This window comes from Cololabis saira, chromosome 13, assembly GCF_033807715.1.
Source record: "Cololabis saira isolate AMF1-May2022 chromosome 13, fColSai1.1, whole genome shotgun sequence".
NCBI lineage: Eukaryota > Metazoa > Chordata > Actinopteri > Beloniformes > Belonidae > Cololabis > Cololabis saira.
The window spans coordinates 36,662,274-36,681,477 of record NC_084599.1 but is presented as its reverse complement, the minus strand read 5'-3'; the positions used below and the strand labels follow the sequence as shown (position 1 = coordinate 36,681,477).

Below are 19,204 nucleotides of genomic sequence, written 5' to 3'. Positions count from 1 at the left end.
GACAGGATGTGTCGATTTTTGGTCACTTCTTCATTGTGCCTTCGAAGGCTGATCCGGTAGCCCTCATCCATCTGTTCAGCGATGCTAAGTCTGCCAAAAAAGATTAGCTTCTTGCTGCTATCCAGGTGGCTGCGGCTCTTTTCGTGTCATTTACATTTTTCTGACAGATGTTTTAGGTCTCTTACCACCGTAGTTGTCCATAAAGTACCAGTGTCGGCACTTTGAAACAACAGGCAGGGAAAACAATAAAAGGCATTGCTAACGCCACATCCTGTTAGCCATCTCCTTTCCTCGTAACGGGTGCGGGAGAAGCTCCGGTTGTAGACCCGCCCGCAGTCGCTTGCCTGCTGCTGAATGGTTAAATCGGGTTAGTCGGGCCCAAACTCCTTTACCTTCCACTTTTCCTCCACGGAAAGCCTTGAGAAAGGGTGTTTTTGTAAAGAAACAACCGTAACAATCCCTTGTTCCGCACACATCTTGGTTTTTATTGTCCTTTATCAGATCCTCTGGGAGCCTGGTCGGACTCTGCTCTCTACCCTTGTATCCCGCGTCAGAGTGGAAACAGAACGCCACCCAGAAGTGCACCATAAGTTTCATTTCTGCTTGTGGGGAGGTTCACATTGGTTTCATCAATAACATCTCTGCTCTCTTCCACTAGCTGCCTTCCAGCATCTGCCAGGGAAACACTGAGGTACGGACTGTGGTGTGTTTTATGTTCTTTCTGGGGGACGTGCAGTTATTATCAATGTTTACGAGGGTACAAGAGTATTCAAACGATAAAGACTGAATCTAATATAAACGAGATTAGGCAATTTATGGTAAAACGGGATTGTTTTAGAGTGTAAAACAGAAGGATGAAGATTATTTAGATGTAGGAACCTTCAGTGTAAATGATATTAGGTTTTACTTGTGTTGGTTTGTGTGGTTATGTAGTTCTCCACGGGGAGACCACGCCCCGTACTGGCTGAAAATCAAACGACGTCAAAGTTACATCGAGCTGAAGTTTAGTAAGAGCTGCTGCGTGGTGTTTTTCTCATAAAAAGGGTAATAAATAAAATAACACAACATTTTAAATAAGCCAGGTTTGTGATTGTGTTCAGTTCCTCAAAGAGAGAATGCGAAGAGGGCAGGATGTAAACAGGAAGCTGCGTTATACGGCCGCCATTATTTTTGTGTTAATCACGTTGCCATGGGCAACTCAAAAGAAAAACAAAGCGACCGGGTCAGAGGTCAAAAATCTCTGGCCACTTGGTGACGTCAACGCTGGTTATGGGGACTGGCAATTACATTATTTAATTATAATAATTATTTCACTCCCTTCATGATTTTGCTTCCAAATATCTTCAAAGTACCACTGCATCTTAACACATTTATTTATAACACCAAGTTGTTTTTACTGCTTTCAAATTCTATGGTTTGTTTTCATCTGTCTGCATCCGTCACAGCACCTACATGGAGGACAGAGATGGAGGGTACATGGAAGGTACACGGATGGTACAGGGGGGGTACAAATAGGGTAGATGGAGGATAAAGATGGAGGGTAGATAGAGGGTACCCAGGGGTTCATGGAAGCTACATAGATGGTACATGGAGGATAGAGATGGAGGATAGAGATGGTGGGTACATGGAAGGTACACGGATGGTACAGGTGGGGTACACATAGGGTAGATGGAGGATAAAGATGGAGAGTACATAGAGGATAAAGATGGAGGGTAGATGGAGGGTACATGGCAGGTACACAGAGGTACCAAGGGTCGTACATGGAGGGTACATGGAATATGATACTGGTTCATGATGTCCAACCGAAGCCATTGTTGTATGACTTTTTAAGGTTTATGCAGGATGTAGTTTTGAAAGTTACATCATTCTAAATTCTTGTGTAAACTAACATTTCCTTCTTTCATAGGATTACAAATTGAGAAAACATCAAAGGTTTCCTGAAGCTCAACCCACCAGGCCAGATGTCCACTCTTAACCCAAAACTATCCATCAGCCAGCAGAGAACCATCTGCTCTCGTCTGGGAAGTGTCAAACTGAAGCTGCTCTACAAGGCCAGCGTCCACGGTTTCACTGGAGCAGCTTTCCACCAGCAATGTGACAACTCGGCTCCCACCGTGTCAGTGGGTTACAATGCCTCAGGTTACGTGTTTGGAGGCTACACGAGACAACCTTTCTGCCAGTCTGGAGCTTATGTGAATGATGATCAGGCATTTCTCTTCACATTCAGTGGAGCAAAGCTCTGCACTTTTGCAACTTCTAATGCTGCATATGCAGTAAAAATGATTAGTAATTCTGGTCCTTATTTTGGAGAAGCTTTGTCTCTTGTCAATCAAAGCCAACCAATAGTGTACAGCAAGCCAGGAGGTTATTATAACTTCACTGCCGGGGAGATGCATGGCAACGACCTGAACCTGACTGATTGTGAAGTCTACCAGGTGGAGGGTATGTTCTCTGATACATTTAATTTGACATCTTTCCATCCCTTAAATTATAGTTTTTTAATATCATAAAATGACAATGCTAAGCTTTTTGTGAACATTTTCCAAAAGAACAATGTTATATATATATTATTATCTAAATAAAATTTGATTGTTGTATTCATTATTTTTCTTCTCCAAAAGAGACCACTGAACTCGAGAAACCATGGAGGACTGTAATCTGGGAATCTAAGTAAGATGAAGGAAGACTTCTCCTCCTCCTCAAGAACATGCTACACACTGGTCTTCTTAACAATTTAAAGTTTGACTTCTTTATATCTGTATACAGGAAGAGGAATGAGCTGATGGAGAGCATTAAAGCCTACAAACCGACTACTAGCTCCGTGTCTCAGGCTCGGGTTTTACTTGTTGGACCGGTTGGAGCCGGAAAGTCCAGCTTTTTTAACTCCATCAACTCTGTATTCAGAGGCCACGTCACCAACCAGGCCATATCTGGCTCTTCTACCACCAGCCTGACAACACAGGTTCGTGACTGCCTCCTAAATTTCACAAAATCATTTCCCCATCATTAACGTACCTCCATCCATCCACTCATCTGAAACTGGGTTGCAGGGGCAGCAGCCCAAGATATGGAGCGCTGCTTAATTCACAAGTAAATAACTGCAGTCAGGATAAATTGAGTTGGTGACAGTGGTCGTGGACAGGGGTTCTTGGTAGTCAAATATGAAACATCCATCCATCCATCCATCCATCCATCCATCCATCCATCCATCCATCCCCGCTTATCCGGGAGCAGTCGGAGCAGATTTGTCCAAACTTCCCTCACCCCATACACTTCCACCAGGTCTTGGTCTGGGGCGGGTCAACCAAGACAGCCCTACATCATCCAAAGACTGAGGTAGTTTGTAAGCTGCTCAGTGGCAAAGCACAGTGACAAGTCCACTCGGACTCAATGTCCCCAGCTTCCTTCGGAATCTGTGAGAAGTTCTCTCGGAGATGAGAGTTGAAGACTTCCCTGACAGAGGACTTCACCAGACCTTCCCAACAGACCCTCACAATACGTTTATCCAACTTCCTCCTCCGCCAGCGTATCCAACTCACCACCAGGTGGTGATCAGTTGACAGCTCAGCCCTTCTCTTTACCTGAATGTCCAAGAGATCCGGCCTATGCTGGCACCTGCACTGATGGACACCCTTATGCTTGAACATTGTGTTTGTTATGGACAATCTGTGACTGGCACAGAAATCCATTACAGAGCTCCGCTCAGGTTTAGATCGGGGAGGCTGTTCCTCCCAATCAAGCCCCTCCAGGTATCACTTCATTGCCCACATGAGTGTTGAAGTCCCCCAGTAGAACAATTAAGTCCGCAGTTCGATGACTTTCAAGAACCTTTCCCAGGGACTCCAAGAAGGCCCGGTAGTCTGTGCTTCTGATTGGCCCGTAGACACAAACAACATGGAGAGACCTTTCCCCGACCCGAAGACACAAGTAAGCGAAACTCTCGGGGTAAACTCCAACACATGGCCGCTGAGCTGGGGGGCTATAAACAAGCTCACACCAGTTCACCCCATCTCACCCTGGGCAACTCCAGAGTGGAACAAGATCCAGCCCTTCTCAAGGAAATTAACTCCAGAACCAGTACCTGCGCTGACGTAAGCCTGACTATATCTAGCTGGTACCTCTCAACCTCACCCACATGTTTAGGATCCCTCCACCCCACAGAATTGACAGTCCATGTAGAGACAGTTGTAGAAGCAGAGGATCAGCACACCAAGGCCTTCGGCTTTGGGTGCTGCCCATAATGACCTGCAAGGCCTCTTGTCCAAGTTGAGGTCTCACAGGAGGGTATTATTGTGTTACATTGTGTCCAACAGTTTCGCAGCTTCACTGTGAAAGCTGGGCGTGAGGGAAAACCTCTGCCAATCATCCTGTGTGACACCATGGGACTGGAGGAAAGTAAAGCGGCGGGGCTTGATATAGACGACATCAGCAGCATCCTCAAAGGTCATCTGCCTGATTATTACCAGGTACGCTGCTTGATTACATTCTGGTGGATTTTGGCTGGAACATGGACGTAGCTGTGCTTAACTGAAACTGTTGCTCTCTTTCTCTTCAAACACGGACTCAGTTCAACCCCTCTGCTCCTCTGCTCTCGGAGGCTCAATGCTATCGTAAGTCTCCAGGTCTCAAAGACAAGATTCACTGTGTGGTTTACGTCATCGATGCCTGCAAGATCTCCATCATGCCCCAAAATCTGGAGGAGAAGCTGGACGCAAGCCGCAGAAAAGTCAACTTGATGGGTCGGTGGAATTGACTCCTGCTTCATGTGTTGTTTTCCTTTTTCAATAAAGTTTTTTAGATTTTAGAAAAATAAATATTAAATCCAAATGTTGGTTTTGCTTCAAGGGATTCCTCAGCTGGTGTTGCTCACCAAAATAGACGAAGCCTGCCCTTTGGTGAAGGAGGATTTGAGAAAGGTCTACAAAAGTAGCTACATCAAAGATCTGGTGAGGATAATAAGAGTTTCTCAAAGAAAATACTTGCAGTCCCAGCTCTGATAACCCTTGTTTTTTACGGTGGATTGTGATCCAGATGCAAGAGGTCAGTACCCGGCTCGGCATGCCGTTGTCCTGCGTTGTACCAGTGAAGAACTACAGCGAGGAGTTTGAGCTGGACATGAACTGCGACATCCTGCTGCTCAGCGCCATCACACAGATGCTTCGATCTGTTGATAACTACTTTGATGAGCTCAGTGACCGACTGAGCTGTGTTGAAACTAAAGATTAGAGAGTCTGTGATCACGCATCCCTTAGAAACATCCTAGAGAAGCAGTTTCAGGAAAAACACATTGAATATTGCATGTCCACTTGTCAGTATGTTCATATTCAAACATTGCATGTCTTCTTTTAACATATAATCATGTGATAAATGTCAAAATGCTAATTATCCATATCATTATCATACTGCAGTCATCAGAACTGATTACTTTTATACGACAGTATGTTGTCATGCTTTCTGCTCACTCACAGTACTGTAGCTATTTTTTCCTGCCAAGAAAGTAAAATTTAACCAGTTTAAAGACAAAAACAGACAAAAAACAATTACTGCTTTGATTAGTGCGTCTGTTTCCAGGATTTCCTTCATCATAACTCATAAAAGCAGACGTTCAAATTAGGTGTGTCAAATTAGCGCGGTAATTGCGATTATTTAATTAGAGCCATATGCAGCGCGTTGTTTTTTAATTGCTTGATCGATTTTTTAAATCTCTATTTTAACTTTTTCTGTTTGCGAGTTGCCTTTATTATGTTTCTGTGGTGGGCTTGTTGTGCTTGATTGTTAGGGGTGGAAAACCACGGTCAGTCACACTTTGAAGTGGACATTGGCTGTCCCTGTGTTTGGGCGGGTTTAGCATGAACTGGTAGCCTCCCATTGAAGCTGGACGGGGGCGTAGCGGAGAAGAGAGGTGGAAATGGAGGAGCATGTGATAGTTGTCGGCCCAGTGAACAGGGAATTTACATTTCTAAAACGGCCCGACGGCACTTTTGATAAAGGTAGTGTTATGTGTTATTTGTGGAAAGGACTTTGCTCACCACCAAAGCAGCTCAAGTTAAGCTACCACGTAAACGCAAAGCACCCGGTCGCGAGCGCAGCCGCAGCTAACGTTAGTAGCAATGATGTTACCACAGCAACGCTCTTCCCCAAACTAAACTCGATGAGAGAACCCCGCGCATGTCAGCAAGGCTGGCGGATTTTCTTGCAAAGTGGATATAAATGGCTAGGCCTGCATCTGTTCTAGTCTGTTAAAAAATAAGCTTAGAAAACTGTTTTTGACTTCGGATACACCGGCGGCGACACAATGGTATTGTGCGCCTGTTTTCCAAAGGGTAACACTGGGATGGGGGGGGGGAGAAAAAAAAATACATCTTCACACTGAGTATATACACAGTATCAAGGTGCAAAAAAACACCTCAGCAGCACACAGAGCAACAGACATCACTTGCATGTGGGTGTGTGGGTGTGGGGGGCGGGGGTGTTTGAGTCCGTCCGTGAACCTTCGCCCAGAGCTGCTCTCAGCCAAATGTCCTTGATGTTATCAGGCGGTCCCACAGGTGTTCGTGGGAGAGGGGGAGGGTTATTAGTGGGGGCAGAGTCACCTTGTTTACATTCCACCAGGGAAATTGTGACCGGAGCGGCCTGCCAAGACCGCTCTGTCAAGGCCAGATTATAGAATCAACAATTATATTGAAAACAGGCAGCCCAGTAATTTTCCGTCTGCCTTCAGTCTCTGGTTCATCAATGGCGACTCCAATCAGACGAATTTGTGATCACTTCCCGCCAACCCGAGCTTCCAACTTCTCCAGGGTGTTATCAATCTTGCCCATGAGCTCGAAGACCGCCGCCAGCCTGCGATTCTGTTTGAGAATCGCATCCAGCTTACGACCCTGCTCCCCAAACGTTAAAGTCAGAGCATTGATCGCTTTGCTTGATCCTTCAGCCGCGTCCAGCAGCTCTGAAAGAGCCAAAACAGCTGTCGATGACTTACGCGTTTGTCGGTAGACAAGTAATCCCCCTCCTCTGATCAGGAGAAATCCTGCTATCATAAATCCAATTATGAAGGCATCTTCAACATCCTCGACAGTCAGAATCTTGAGACACAAAGGCTTCCAGTATTTCTAGGAATCCATTGTGTATCCAGAAAAAAATGTCCCATCGGGGCAAGAGGGCTCCCTTACTCCCTGTCTTCTGGTCGCAAAAAATTTGGTCAATTGGGCTGAGAGACCAGTTAATCAATTCCATGATTGTAGAGTTTCGGAGGAGTGAAAAAGAAGACACTCGGAAGACGAGACAAACAAAGCAGTAGCAGGGCAGGCAGATAAGGGAGAGAGCAGAAAAAGTGTCTGCCTTCGTCGAGAGCCGGAAGAAGAAAAAGTACTAGTAAAGAAGTAAGGGGATTACAGCAAAGCCTCCAACTAAAATCGGAACATATCGTTTAGCATGTTCTGCATCTCTGGGAACAATCACTTTGATATAAAGTAAACTGTATGAGAAATAAAGCTTTTAAAAAAAATTTGGTTTTGTGGCACAAATTGCCCCCAGCGCGGGGTAAGTTGTACAAACAATAAAAGCAAAACAAATTCAATACAAAATTGCTTATTTGTGGTTTATTGAACATTTTCACAACATCAAATGCCAGTTTGCAAGGCCTATTAACATATGAACACATAACCTACTCCTGCTCTTTGATTTGGCCTACTGAACATCCCACTTGGTGATACTGCACCCTACTCCCCCACATTGTGCTTATTAAAGGCAGTAGCTCGTCCAAGAGAGGTTGCTTCAGGAACACGGCATGCCAAATGGCTTTAAAGGCGTTGAACCAATCAGGTCCTAAAAAGGTTTATCAGCACATTGCAATTTACATTTAGATTTTAAGATAAGTTGAAGGTATTTGCTTCAAATAACTATCCAATAGCCTATGCTTGATCTAACCTGCTTTTTTGGCTTAATTCTCCTAGTAAATTCTCCTAGTTTTTTCTTATCCATAGATCTTTTTATGGTCATCCTGCAGATCTTCATCTCCTTTCCAACCTGACTGACCTGTATGGTCTTCCCCTGTTGAACCTCTTTCACTGCTCTTTCCAACTTCTCGAGGAGCTGAAACCCTGTCTGTCTTCCTTATGTATTTGCGGGGCATGATGGATTTTGGTCTAAAATTGACAATGTCACATCGTGTTAGTGATAGAATGTAAGAATACAATATACAATAACTATAAAATACAACAAAGTAATATGTAGTAAATTATCATAAATCGGGTTAAATTAGGCCCTTTGACACAGATTACCCCAACCCCACCATTTGGAAGAAAATGCATCCCCTAGCTGTTTTAAGTTACTACCATGCTAACTGTGTAGATTCATGTGTAGCTTAGCAGAGCACTAAAACATGTGTGAACTGTTTTCTAAGCTGTCTATAATTGTTTGAACACTGTAATCAAAAAACCTTGATCGTAGAAATTTTACTTTGGAGGGCATTGTTAAAATTAAATGTGCTTACCTCTCAAGCCATGTGTCTCCCTTCTTTGCAGGATGATTGAAATGGATGCCTCTCCAAAAATATGTGATCACATTACCAATTTCTTCTATGGTTTTCTAGATAACAGGAGTTGGAATAAGTTGCCCTTTGGCACAAACTACCCCACTCTCCCCTATATATCAATGTTTTGATCTGCCACAATAATGTAATTAATTTAAAGGAAAACACTTCAAATTGAGGGCTTTTCTCAGCGATTTTAGGTGAGATTAAAAAAGAGATGAATATGATTAATTAATTACAGATCTGAATGAATTAATCTCTCGATTTCTTTAATTGTTTGACAGCACTCGTTCAAATATACAAGTCTGCTGTTGGGCTAGCTTTCACTGGATATTCTTGCCTCCCTTGGAATGCTGGGAAATGTAGGCTTCAGTTTCCTGGTCTGAGCTGTTCCTCAGCTGCAGTATTCAAGATGCTTGTTCGAAACTTGCTTACAAATGTTAACTTGCATATTAAAGTGGATTTAATAAAAATATCAGATTCTAGTTTGAGTGGTTTTTAGGCCTGTGTTGAAAAGATCGATTTTCCGATTCTAAATCGATTCTCATATTAACTCCTAAAGATCGATTCATATGTCTAAAGATCGATTTCTTTTCATCATTACATTACAACTTTTGGTATTTCTTTGTTTATGTCTAAAAAAGGAATGTTTTGTTGGACACCAGAATAACTAGTGCCATGTTTTTGCCTTTAAATATGTTTAAAAGTATGAAAACATTCAAGTTTTCAGTTATAATTACATAAATTGTCTATATTTCATTACTTTATATACTGTCTTGGAGTTACATTTGTATAAAATGCTAAAAACCAAATTCTCAAAAATTAAAAACCGAAATACACCGAAAATGGAAAAAATTTTAAAACGGAATGTGGGAAAAAATAAATCCAATTTCATCCGTCTCTGTTTGCTGCCCTGGATCTGTTTGGTAATTCTGCCACACGATGTTTCTGAAAGCAGTTCTATCAGCATTCTGGGAGCTGATTGGTCCTTACAGCATCATTAGCTGAAAATACTTGCTGTTGAATCTCAATATAATACTAGTATTAATATGTTGCATAACTACAGTCATATAATTCATGCAACAGCTCAAAAAACAGTTTTAATAACACTAACCCAAATCAATATCGGATCAAGTCGTGATAATCGATACTACAAAAACGTGTGTGATGGTACCTGGTGACTCCAAATGTCCTCTAGGACCGAGTGTGATTGTTTCTACTCCTTTTCGGACATGGTAACATTGTTTTGTTTTATTTATCTATTTTTTTTGTTGTTTTGACTATTTTGACTTATGTGTAATTTTATGTTTTCCCATGTTCGGAATAAAGCTTTCATTCATTCATTCATTAATTTGTCTATGTGTGGTGTCAGGTTTGGCTCCAGCAGATACCTGCAACCCTGAATAGGACTTTGATGATGGAGGGAGTTTTGTGGAAATTGGGGCAGACAGACATGGACTCAGACCTTTTTAATAACTGCTCAAAGGGCACACATAAACAGAAAAACTGAAGTTTATTAAAGCAGATCAGACGGTGTACGAGGAAACGGCGTCGGAGTCAGAGCAGCTGAGCAGCGTTACAACTGTGATCCACACAACACACACCTGTTACCTGACTCCCCGCCTGCCCTGTCAATCAGTGAAATTAACTGTAAATTAGAGTGAGTAATAAAGTAACAGCTGTCCTCTCGGTTAAAAAATTACTCTGAAACAAACGTCTTAAAATAGTGTTTAAGATATCGCTGTTGTGTTAATGCACATAACAGAAGGGTAGCCCCGTCCGCCTCGGCCACAGTTTACACTGAACTGGTTGTACAACTTGAACAGACGAACCACGACAATGATGAACAAGACTGAAGGAGGAATGTCCCGGAAGTGCGAAACGCTGTGTTTTTTTCTCCCTTTTTCCCGTGCAGCTGAACGTGATGTCCAGCAGACTTCTCTATGAGATCAAACGGCGGTTTTTGAGGTTGGTCCTGATGGTTGGGAACGCAGAGGAAGACCGTGGAGGGGAGGCTCTTATGGCACAGTCCAAACGTTCAAAACCGTCAGAGGGCTCGTCTCTCTTCAGCCCACTGACTCGGTCAACAACAGAAAAGGCAACCACGTGAAGGAAAGACTCCAACTTCAACTTCAACCACTTCAGTTACAGCGCAGAACGTTCAAATACGCACACACAGACACACAAAGTACAAACGGGGACCGGTCCGAGTCCAGAGGCGGACTTGAGTGTCAACCAGGGAGGAAAATGAAGCCAGCATCTTTCACCGTGCTGCAACAAAAACGTCAGCCCAGAGTCCTTCTCGTGTGAGGATGAAATGTTAAAAGTTGTACTTTTTTTTATGTCATAAAATCAAGCCGGTTTACCATATATGTGAAGACACCTGCCGCTCACCCTTAATGACAGCTTCTCCTTCTGAAAATAAAGTGCACCTTTGCTCCTACAAAGAGTGGAAATCAGAGAGGGAGACTTCTGAGCTTGGGTAAAGATATGATAAAATAATAATAATAAAACAAAAAAAAACAGCTTTAGCTCATGAAAGAGCCTTGGGGTGTTTGGCACATACATGGGGACGGCCTCAGGCAGCTTGGCAATCACTGAGCACCTCTATAAAACTCTTATTTCTGGATAAATTGGCTGTTGTGTTTGTGTTGTTACGTAAAGCAGGTCGACACAATGAGTTATTTAACTGTTTGTTTTGTGTCTGTGTGACTCTGGAGGCCGTTTTCAGTCTGTAAAGGATTACAAGCAGATGTCTGCACCGAAAGCTGATGATTGCAACTTAAAAAAAAGGTCACATGACACTTAAAAAGCCCAAATATAAGGTAGCCGGCTTCATTTGAAAACAAATGTGGATTTTTGACACATTCATTATGACATTCAAACTAATTAAAAGGACGGAATAGAGATGGAGAGATGGAAAGTCTCTCCGGGTTCTTGAGCCTGTAAATGTTTAACCCTGCAGACGGGGAACAGCGGGTTTCTGCAGGTTGTCACTCGGCGTCTGGACTCGACCGCATCCATCACACACTGTGCTTACGTCAACATCCACAGATGACAATCAGTTTCCAAACAGTAGAAAACAAATTTAAGAACTTCTCCTTGTGATTTTTTTTCTCATAAAGAACTGTACAGGATTATTAAAATTAAAAAAAAAAAAAAAAAAGATCAATAATTAGTTTTATATATTTATATGACAACATTGTTTATGTTATATTAATATAAAGGAATGCAACGTTTCTGTTGCTCTCATTTACAATTGTATGCAGTATTCCTTTTTCAGCGTGCTGGGGGCGTTTCTGAGCCGATGATGGTTAATGTAGGTTATATTTTACAACAATAAATGTATAATACCGATATCATACTGCTGTAACACCTACATTTAGCATCAGGTCCCGTCCGTGAGGCTGAATGCAGGTTTAACTGAGGACTAAGTGTCTGCAGTAGCAACGAGCGTCCAGAGGGGGGAGCTAGCGCACCTGTAAGACCTCGCTCATGCCTCATCCTCAGCGGTCTCGCCAACTCTGAAGCAGAAGAGTTGACGGAGACAGCACAGTTTTGGTCCAGAGCCCCAGCAGCCCAACCCTCCTCTTCTCAGCTGCTCGTCGCCCAGGAAGCTCTGCTTCACCACATCATGCCGGAAAAAGGAAAACTGCCGTTTCTTCTTCAGCTTCTGTTGCTCTGCTCTATTGTGCATCTTGTAGGGGAACAAGAGAAAGGGGCGGGGGGAAGGGGGGGGCGTTCGGTTAGGCAGGGCCGTCCTTCGGAGAGGACGGGGTCTGGGATGTGGAGCTGGAGGAAGAGGAGGCCGAACTCTTTAGAGACCCCAGAGTTTTGCTGAACCAGGAGTTCTTGGCGGCTTGGATTTCAGTCATCAGGACTCCCCGCTGGTGTTCCAGCTCCTGCAAAACCCACGAGAGGAGAAGCACTCAGCAGACCGTCCAGACACAGAATGTATCTGCAGGCATTCGCCAGTTAGTGCGAGCACCGCAGAGCTAGGGCTGGGCGATACGACCTCAAATCAATATCACGATTAATGCACGATAAACCCCCCCGCGCGATGGTACGGTAACTTTTGTCGGATACTTTCATGAGGCGTTTAAACCCCGTGCACTGAATGTCTCCCTCACATTGACCCAGCTTCTTCAGAAAGAATAAATTTGACTGTATCAAATACACTATTTTATTAATTATATAGCAAAGAAAAACACTGTATATTAAATAGTTTGTCTTAGTGATGTAGAACAATAATAATAAGAAGAAGAATTGAACAGCAGTGGTGTCATTCTGCTTTAAAAAAACAAACAAAAAAATTAAATAAAGAAAAACACATTTGAACGGTAGTGGTTATTCTATCCCTGTGTGTGTGTGTGTGTGTGTGTGTGTGTGTGTGTGTGTGTGTGTGTGTGTGTGTGTGTGTGTGTGTGTGTGTGTGTTTGTGTTGTAAAAAGAATTCTATTGCTGCGTCCAAAATCGCATACTTCCATCCTAATGAGTAGCAAAAACAGTATGTGAGATTTTTTAGTGCGTCCGAAACATTAGTACGTACTCAATAGTATGCTCTATCCATTAGTGTTTATTGATGGACACTAGCTAAGCAGAAACTTCCCACAATGCAATGCAACACTGTTTGGTTGCTAAGTGATACGTACAGGACTGTCTCAGAAAATTAGAATATTGTGATAAAGTTCTTTATTTTCTGTAATGCAATTAAAAAAACAAAAATGTCATACATTCTGGATTCATTACAAATCAACTGAAATATTGCAAGCCTTTTATTATTTTAATATTGCTGATCATGGCTTACAGTTTAAGATTAAGATTCCCAGAATATTCTATTTTTCTGAGATAGGATATTTGAGTTTTCTTAAGCTGTAAACCATGATCAGAAATATTAAAATAATAAAAGGCTTGCAATATTTCAGTTGATTTTTAATGAATCCAGAATGTATGACATTTTTGCATTACAGAAAATAAAGGACTTTATCACAATATTAAAATTTTCTGAGACAGTCCTGTATATGTCATAAGTATAATATTAAGTATAATCATTTTATTATATAATATTAATATTATAGTATTCGTATATAATAATATTATATAATGTCATCTTGTTTCGGCCAGGATAAACGGGAAAGAGTGGAGCGGTGCGCTGCTATTACTGATGCTCTGTGTGTGGCTCTGAGTAGTACGTCCGAATTAATGTACACTACTGATATTTACTCAAAAGTGTGCCAAATTTAAGTATACTTTTTAGTATATACTGTTTAGTATGGCATTTCCGACGTACCGTATGTTCTGATTGGCTGATACGTTCTATGTTCTGATCAGTGGCGGCTGGTGCTAAAAATTGTTGGTGGGCGCAATTGACCTTGGCATACATCGGGGTGTAACGTACACAGAAGTCACGGTTAGGTACAAGCTTGGTACAATGGGGAAAAAAGAAAGGTAGAAAATAATATTTTGGTCCTTTAATTTTGAAAAATGTAAACATCCAACAATGACTTATTGGTCCTAAGTTTTAGTGAAGCAGTTCAAAAATTCCATGTGTGGCGTGAGAGTGTGTGAACTTGTTGAAATGCTCTAGTCTCACACTAGACTGTTCTATCAGCCGCTTCTTCATCAGCCGTTTTCTTGGGTTTCCCTTCTCGTTCAGAGTGGATGGGTGGAGTCACGTGATTACAGACACGCCCCTTTAAAGGGGAATGAAACTAACCTATCCGCACACAGTCAAAACAGATAAAAATACGTTGTTTTTTTCCTTTTATCAAAACACCAAATTCACCGACATGTGAAAATTGATGTCGGCCATCGCAGTCGATGTCGGTAACGGTCATATTTCAGTTTATCGCCCAGGCCTACTCAGAGCAACTGCAAACATTATTCTAATCCGTTAATATTTCAGCGTTTCTAGGAGATCGTGGGAGGCGCCGCGGCCTCGGCTCGGCTCGGCTCTGCTGACCTGGATGCGGCACTTGGCCTCCACCAGCTGCAGCTTGGTCTGCGCCAGCTCCAGCTCCAGATGTCTCAGCTGCTCCTTCAGCCCGTCCTTCTCCTCGTCCATTGGTTCGCTGGATGTCCTGTCGCTGCCGGGGGACGAGGCCTGGAGGGACCCCAGGGTGCCGAACAGGTCCTTGCAGTGGTCACAGCCCATGACTTTGTTCTGCAGGGCGACACAAATGCATACCGAGTTAGTTCCTGTGGAGGACGTGTGACGGTCTGGACGATCTGTAAATGCTCCCAAAAATAGCTCGGCTTACGATTTAAATATAATTAATAGTGTCTTTTTCCATTAAAGTTGCAGTGGGAAACTTCTCAAGAACCCGGTAACTAGCTGTGAGTTATGTTACTATGGAAACCTGAGCCGCCAGAGAACCGATACCCGAGAATAAATCAGTAACAAATGGACTGTGATTGACATTAAGGGTGCTTTCAGACCTGTGGCCCGTTTGTTTTGTTCCGATTCAGGGGGCTAAATCGATACAGTTGTTCCGTTTCTCGTTTGAAGAGTTTGTGTTCACAAGGCAACCGTCTGTACCGTTTCAAAGCTGTTAACAAATGCCATGCGCGAACCAGCTGCTCTCTGATTGGTCAAATGAACGCGGAAGGAGTTTCCTCTTCCGCACCCCGGGAAAAACAACAAGCCCCTTTCAGCGCAGCGCAGAACGCAGCTGCGGCTTTAGGCTGATTTATGGTTCCGCGTTACACCAACGCAGAGCCTATGGTGTAGGGTACGGCGTAGGCTCTGCGTCGATTTAACGCGGAACCATAAATCAGGCTTTACCCATTCATTTATGTGCTACCGGCGCAGAGCGGAGCTCAGCGGCGGGCGAGAGCCCGCCTGCTGCAGGGTTTGCGCTGAGCAAACCCTGCCCGAATTGAACATTGTTTAATTTCACCGTGCCACGCTGGGACGACATCTCGGCACGTCCAATAGGAGGAAGAGGAAGAGGAAGGTGGTGGAGGCTGCGCCGACTCCTCTCCTTGCGCCGCGGTCGCACATACACATGAATGGAGTTGTATCGGTTGCTGTGTGGATTATGTTCTCACTACAAATAAAAAAAATTAACCGTTTCAGGTCTCGAATGGAATCGGGCCGAGACCACCTCTCCTAGGAGATCTCGGATCGCTTGTTTTGTGCCGTTTCAGAGCGCGATTGCTGTGTTCACATATACCAAACGTTCCGATCTTTAGGGGGAAACGTTCCCTGTATCGAACAACTGCTCCAAACGGGACAGGTGTGAAAGCACCCTAAGTAAACACGCCCCCCTCGGCTGTGATTGGAGGAGCTGCAACGGGAGTGGTGGAAACTTGCATCTCAAAGCTGCAGGTGGTCCCAAAGGAGCGGATTTGTCACTTAAATTACTTAGTTCATGTAGTAATATCTGAAAATGGTGGTAATGCCAGCAAATATGTCAAATATAAACTCACCAGCTGCAACTTTAACGTTTCGTTTTACCCCCTGGTGGTAAATTCTGACAAGTCCATGATTCAGTGGACGACAATTAAAGACTAAAAACAGTCATTTATGGTATTATTTATCTCAACAGTTTAGACCTCAACATGATGGAGGATATGGAGGACACCAGATCTGGGTTGGGAAGGAAATATGTGTCGTGACAATTTATAAGTTCACCAAAATGTCACCTTGAATGTGACACAAAAAAAGCAATTTAAAGAAAAGATTATTTTGAGAGAGTGAATTATTTTCCCCCCACCTTAAATCCACCCAGACACGGGCAAAGTTTGTGCTTCATAGTGTAGAAAACCATTTACCATAGCATTTATTTATTTATGAGTGCGTTTGTCGTGTCTCCATTCTGGTTCACCAACACCCACCGGAACGTCTTCATCATTGTGGTGAGTTGTTTCAACACACGTTATTAAGAAGGAAATCAACCACACCCACAAAGTCTGACGGGGGCTTAAGGCTTGCGTGAGGTTATTTGTGTAATCGAGCCCTTCGTGGGTGGGCCTCGTCTGACTGAAGATTAAAAGGATAAATGTGAATGTGTCGTATCTGCTGCAGCAGCTTCCTCTCACCCTGACGATGTCCAGCTCCTCCTTCGTTGTCGCCTGCTGCTTTTCCAGCCGGGTGCTCAGTTGGGAGCAGATCTGAAAGAGAGAAACATCAGTCTTCCCGCCTGGAGACTCCCGTTTGGACTGTTCAGTCTCAAGTTACGGATCAGCAGTACTGGAGTTGAGGGGGATAAGAGGGGATGGCATCCCCCCCCGAAATAAAAACGGTCAAAATCATCCCCCCTGTAAAAATGTCATCCCCCCTTTCAATCCCTTATGTCATTTCATTATTGAATGTGGTTTTACTGCTATTTCAACATTTAGAGTCATCACCAGAAAAATAACACCAGAAAAATTACTTATTTGACAATTTTCACCTGTTTCAAGTAGATTTTCACTTGAAATAAGTAGAAAAATCTGCCAGTGAAACAAGATTTATCTTCTCATTACAAGCAAAAAATCTTGTTCCACTGGCAGATTTTTCCACTAATTTTAAGTGAAAATCTACTTGAAACAGGTGAAATTGTTTTTTCCAGTGATGAGTCTTGTTTTAAGTGTAATGAAATTTTTTTTTACGAAAATGAGACATTTTAACTAGAAATAAGACAAATATTCTTGTTAAGACTTTGAGTTTTTGCAGTGATCCATTTTACTTATCCTGTGAAGGACAGAGTCATATTGATAAGTTCAGAAAACAGTTTTTTATTGTTGTGTTTTGATGTATTTGATGTAAGCCCAGTGGATATTTAAAGCTTACAGAAGGCTGCATTTAACTGCTGCTATGTCATTCCTGCAGTATTTCTGCAGCTGTTTTGGTCAGTGCTATTATTTGTAATATATTATATTATTTGTAATCAGCACAAATTATCTGTCCCCATATCATAAAATCCACCATCCCCCCTGAATTTTCTTTACAACTCGAGTACTGCGGATCAGTGAGAAACAGTGAAGTCACGGGTAAATTATTAATAATTGTGTTGACTGGATGTAAATGAGCGGGAGACAGTTGTGCCATCACCTGTTTGTACTCGGCTATAATTGCTGTGGTTTTCTTGATCTCCAGTTCTGCCTTTTCCAGTTCCCTCCTGAACACCTCCTTCAGCTGCAGAAGGTGAAAAGTGTTGCAACGGCACAAAAACAACAGGATTAAAACCGCTGCTTTATAATCTACATCAACATTTCAGTGCGGTTCATATGAACTCGGCCTAGGGCTGGGCGATATGGACCAAGAGTCATATCTCGATATTTTCTAGCTGAATGGCGATACTCCATATATATCGATATTTTTTCTTTGCCATAATTGGGGTTTCCCCCAAAGCATTATAGCATAGCATCTCTGTTAGCTTCATTTTGTTTTAATACAAAGCCTCGTGCCAAATGTCACACAGGTACATTTACAGGTCTGCACAATATCAAAATGTATAAAACAAATGAAATAAAATAAACTGCCTGCATATATAGAATAAAAATGCTTCTTGAATAAAATAAAACAAATATCCCTTTCCTGCATAACAATTAAATTCAAATACACTGTGCAATTAATACAATGTAGACAGTAACAGGCAGACTTTTCCACTGAGGTTGACAGTTGTGCAAATAACAAAACATTTTTGCAAATTTCAAATAAAACATTCAAGTCAATTTGTCACAAAATAAGCTATATCAAAATCATAAATACATTTTTTTTTTAAATCGATATAAACGATTTTGTCTCGTACCATATTGCGTTTGAAAATATATCGATATATATTAAAATCTAGATATATCGCCCAGACCTAACTCAGATATACGTTTTTTTTCTCCTAAGTTCATACTGTGTAAAAGTCCAGCGTCCTTGTTCCAAGCCTTTGAGAGTTACTCTTGTAAATAATCTCCCTGTAATAAATAAATTAATGAGTTTGCTCGGCTCTTGATCAATAACAGTAAACAAACACTTTGCATCAGGAAACGAACCCCCCAGTCGGCTCTATTATTAGATTCTAGGGAGCGTAAAAGCGTCGTCGGGGAGCAAAAGGATGTGAATTCAAACAGGTTTGCAGCAAAATAGCAATTAATTCCAGCACTTGGGTTTATTGATCTATAGTGGTCGATATTTGAAGTGGATCCATCAAAACGAGCCGCTACTCCGAACTCGGACACGACGGTGCGTAGGAAGCGTTACCTGAGCCGTCTCCTCCTCCTGCCGTCTCTTCTCCTCCTCAGTCTCCACCAGGCGCTGCTTGGTGGTCAGCAGCTCTTTATTCAGCACATCTGCCTTGTCTTCAGCCTGTACACGTGTAATCACACACACACATGCACAAATGTGCCTTAATACTAGGGGTGTAACGATACACTAATCTCACGATCCGGTACGATACACGGTATTGAGGTCACGATAACAATACAATACGATATTATAGCAGTATTTTTTTAAGAACCTTGAATGAGGAACATATGACTGGAAAAAATGTATTTTATTTGAAAGACACAAAATACAAAACAATACTGTGCATTTGCCCTATTGTTACAGTTTGTAATGCTTTATAACTGTTTAAGTTTTAAAGAGAAAGCCAACCATTTTCCACAAACTGAACTAAAAGTAAATGTCAGGTTTGCATTATGCATCTTCAGTTTCATACAAGTAAAATATTTTGCCACAAACTGAATAGTTTC

The 19,204-nt window shown here is 42.4% G+C and overlaps 2 protein-coding genes across 2 annotated transcripts in view; one reads left to right on the top strand and one right to left on the bottom strand.

The window, feature by feature from the left end:
• Positions 1-297: 297 nt before the first annotated feature.
• LOC133458669 (interferon-induced protein 44-like) lies at positions 298-7,586 on the top strand. The gene is made up of 8 exons (XM_061738827.1): positions 298-691; positions 1,907-2,442; positions 2,622-2,670; positions 2,767-2,962; positions 4,314-4,466; positions 4,568-4,739; positions 4,846-4,946; positions 5,032-7,586. The coding sequence occupies exons 2-8, from the start codon at positions 1,962-1,964 to the stop codon at positions 5,224-5,226; spliced, it is 1,347 nt and encodes a 448-aa protein (XP_061594811.1). The 5' UTR covers positions 298-691; positions 1,907-1,961; the 3' UTR covers positions 5,227-7,586.
• Positions 7,587-10,029: 2,443 nt separating this feature from the next.
• rabgap1l (RAB GTPase activating protein 1-like) overlaps positions 10,030-19,204 on the bottom strand; it is a 166,429-nt gene continuing 157,254 nt past the window's right edge. The window contains exons 22-26 of the mRNA XM_061738822.1: positions 18,714-18,818; positions 17,571-17,654; positions 16,577-16,648; positions 14,496-14,696; positions 10,030-12,435 (exon numbers count right to left, since the gene is read on the bottom strand). Coding sequence (XP_061594806.1) covers positions 12,280-12,435; positions 14,496-14,696; positions 16,577-16,648; positions 17,571-17,654; positions 18,714-18,818 — 618 coding nt within the window. The 3' untranslated portion in view covers positions 10,030-12,279. The remainder of the gene's footprint in view (positions 12,436-14,495; positions 14,697-16,576; positions 16,649-17,570; positions 17,655-18,713; positions 18,819-19,204) is intronic.

Coding starts and splice junctions, on each gene's coding strand:
- LOC133458669 (XM_061738827.1), top strand. CDS start 1,962: ATGTCCACTCTTAACCCAAAACTATCCATCAGCCAGCAGAGAACCATC. Junction 2,963..4,313: donor CCACCAGCCTGACAACACAG/GTTCGTGACTGC, acceptor TGTGTCCAACAG/TTTCGCAGCTTCACTGTGAA. Junction 4,740..4,845: donor CAGAAAAGTCAACTTGATGG/GTCGGTGGAATT, acceptor TTTTGCTTCAAG/GGATTCCTCAGCTGGTGTTG.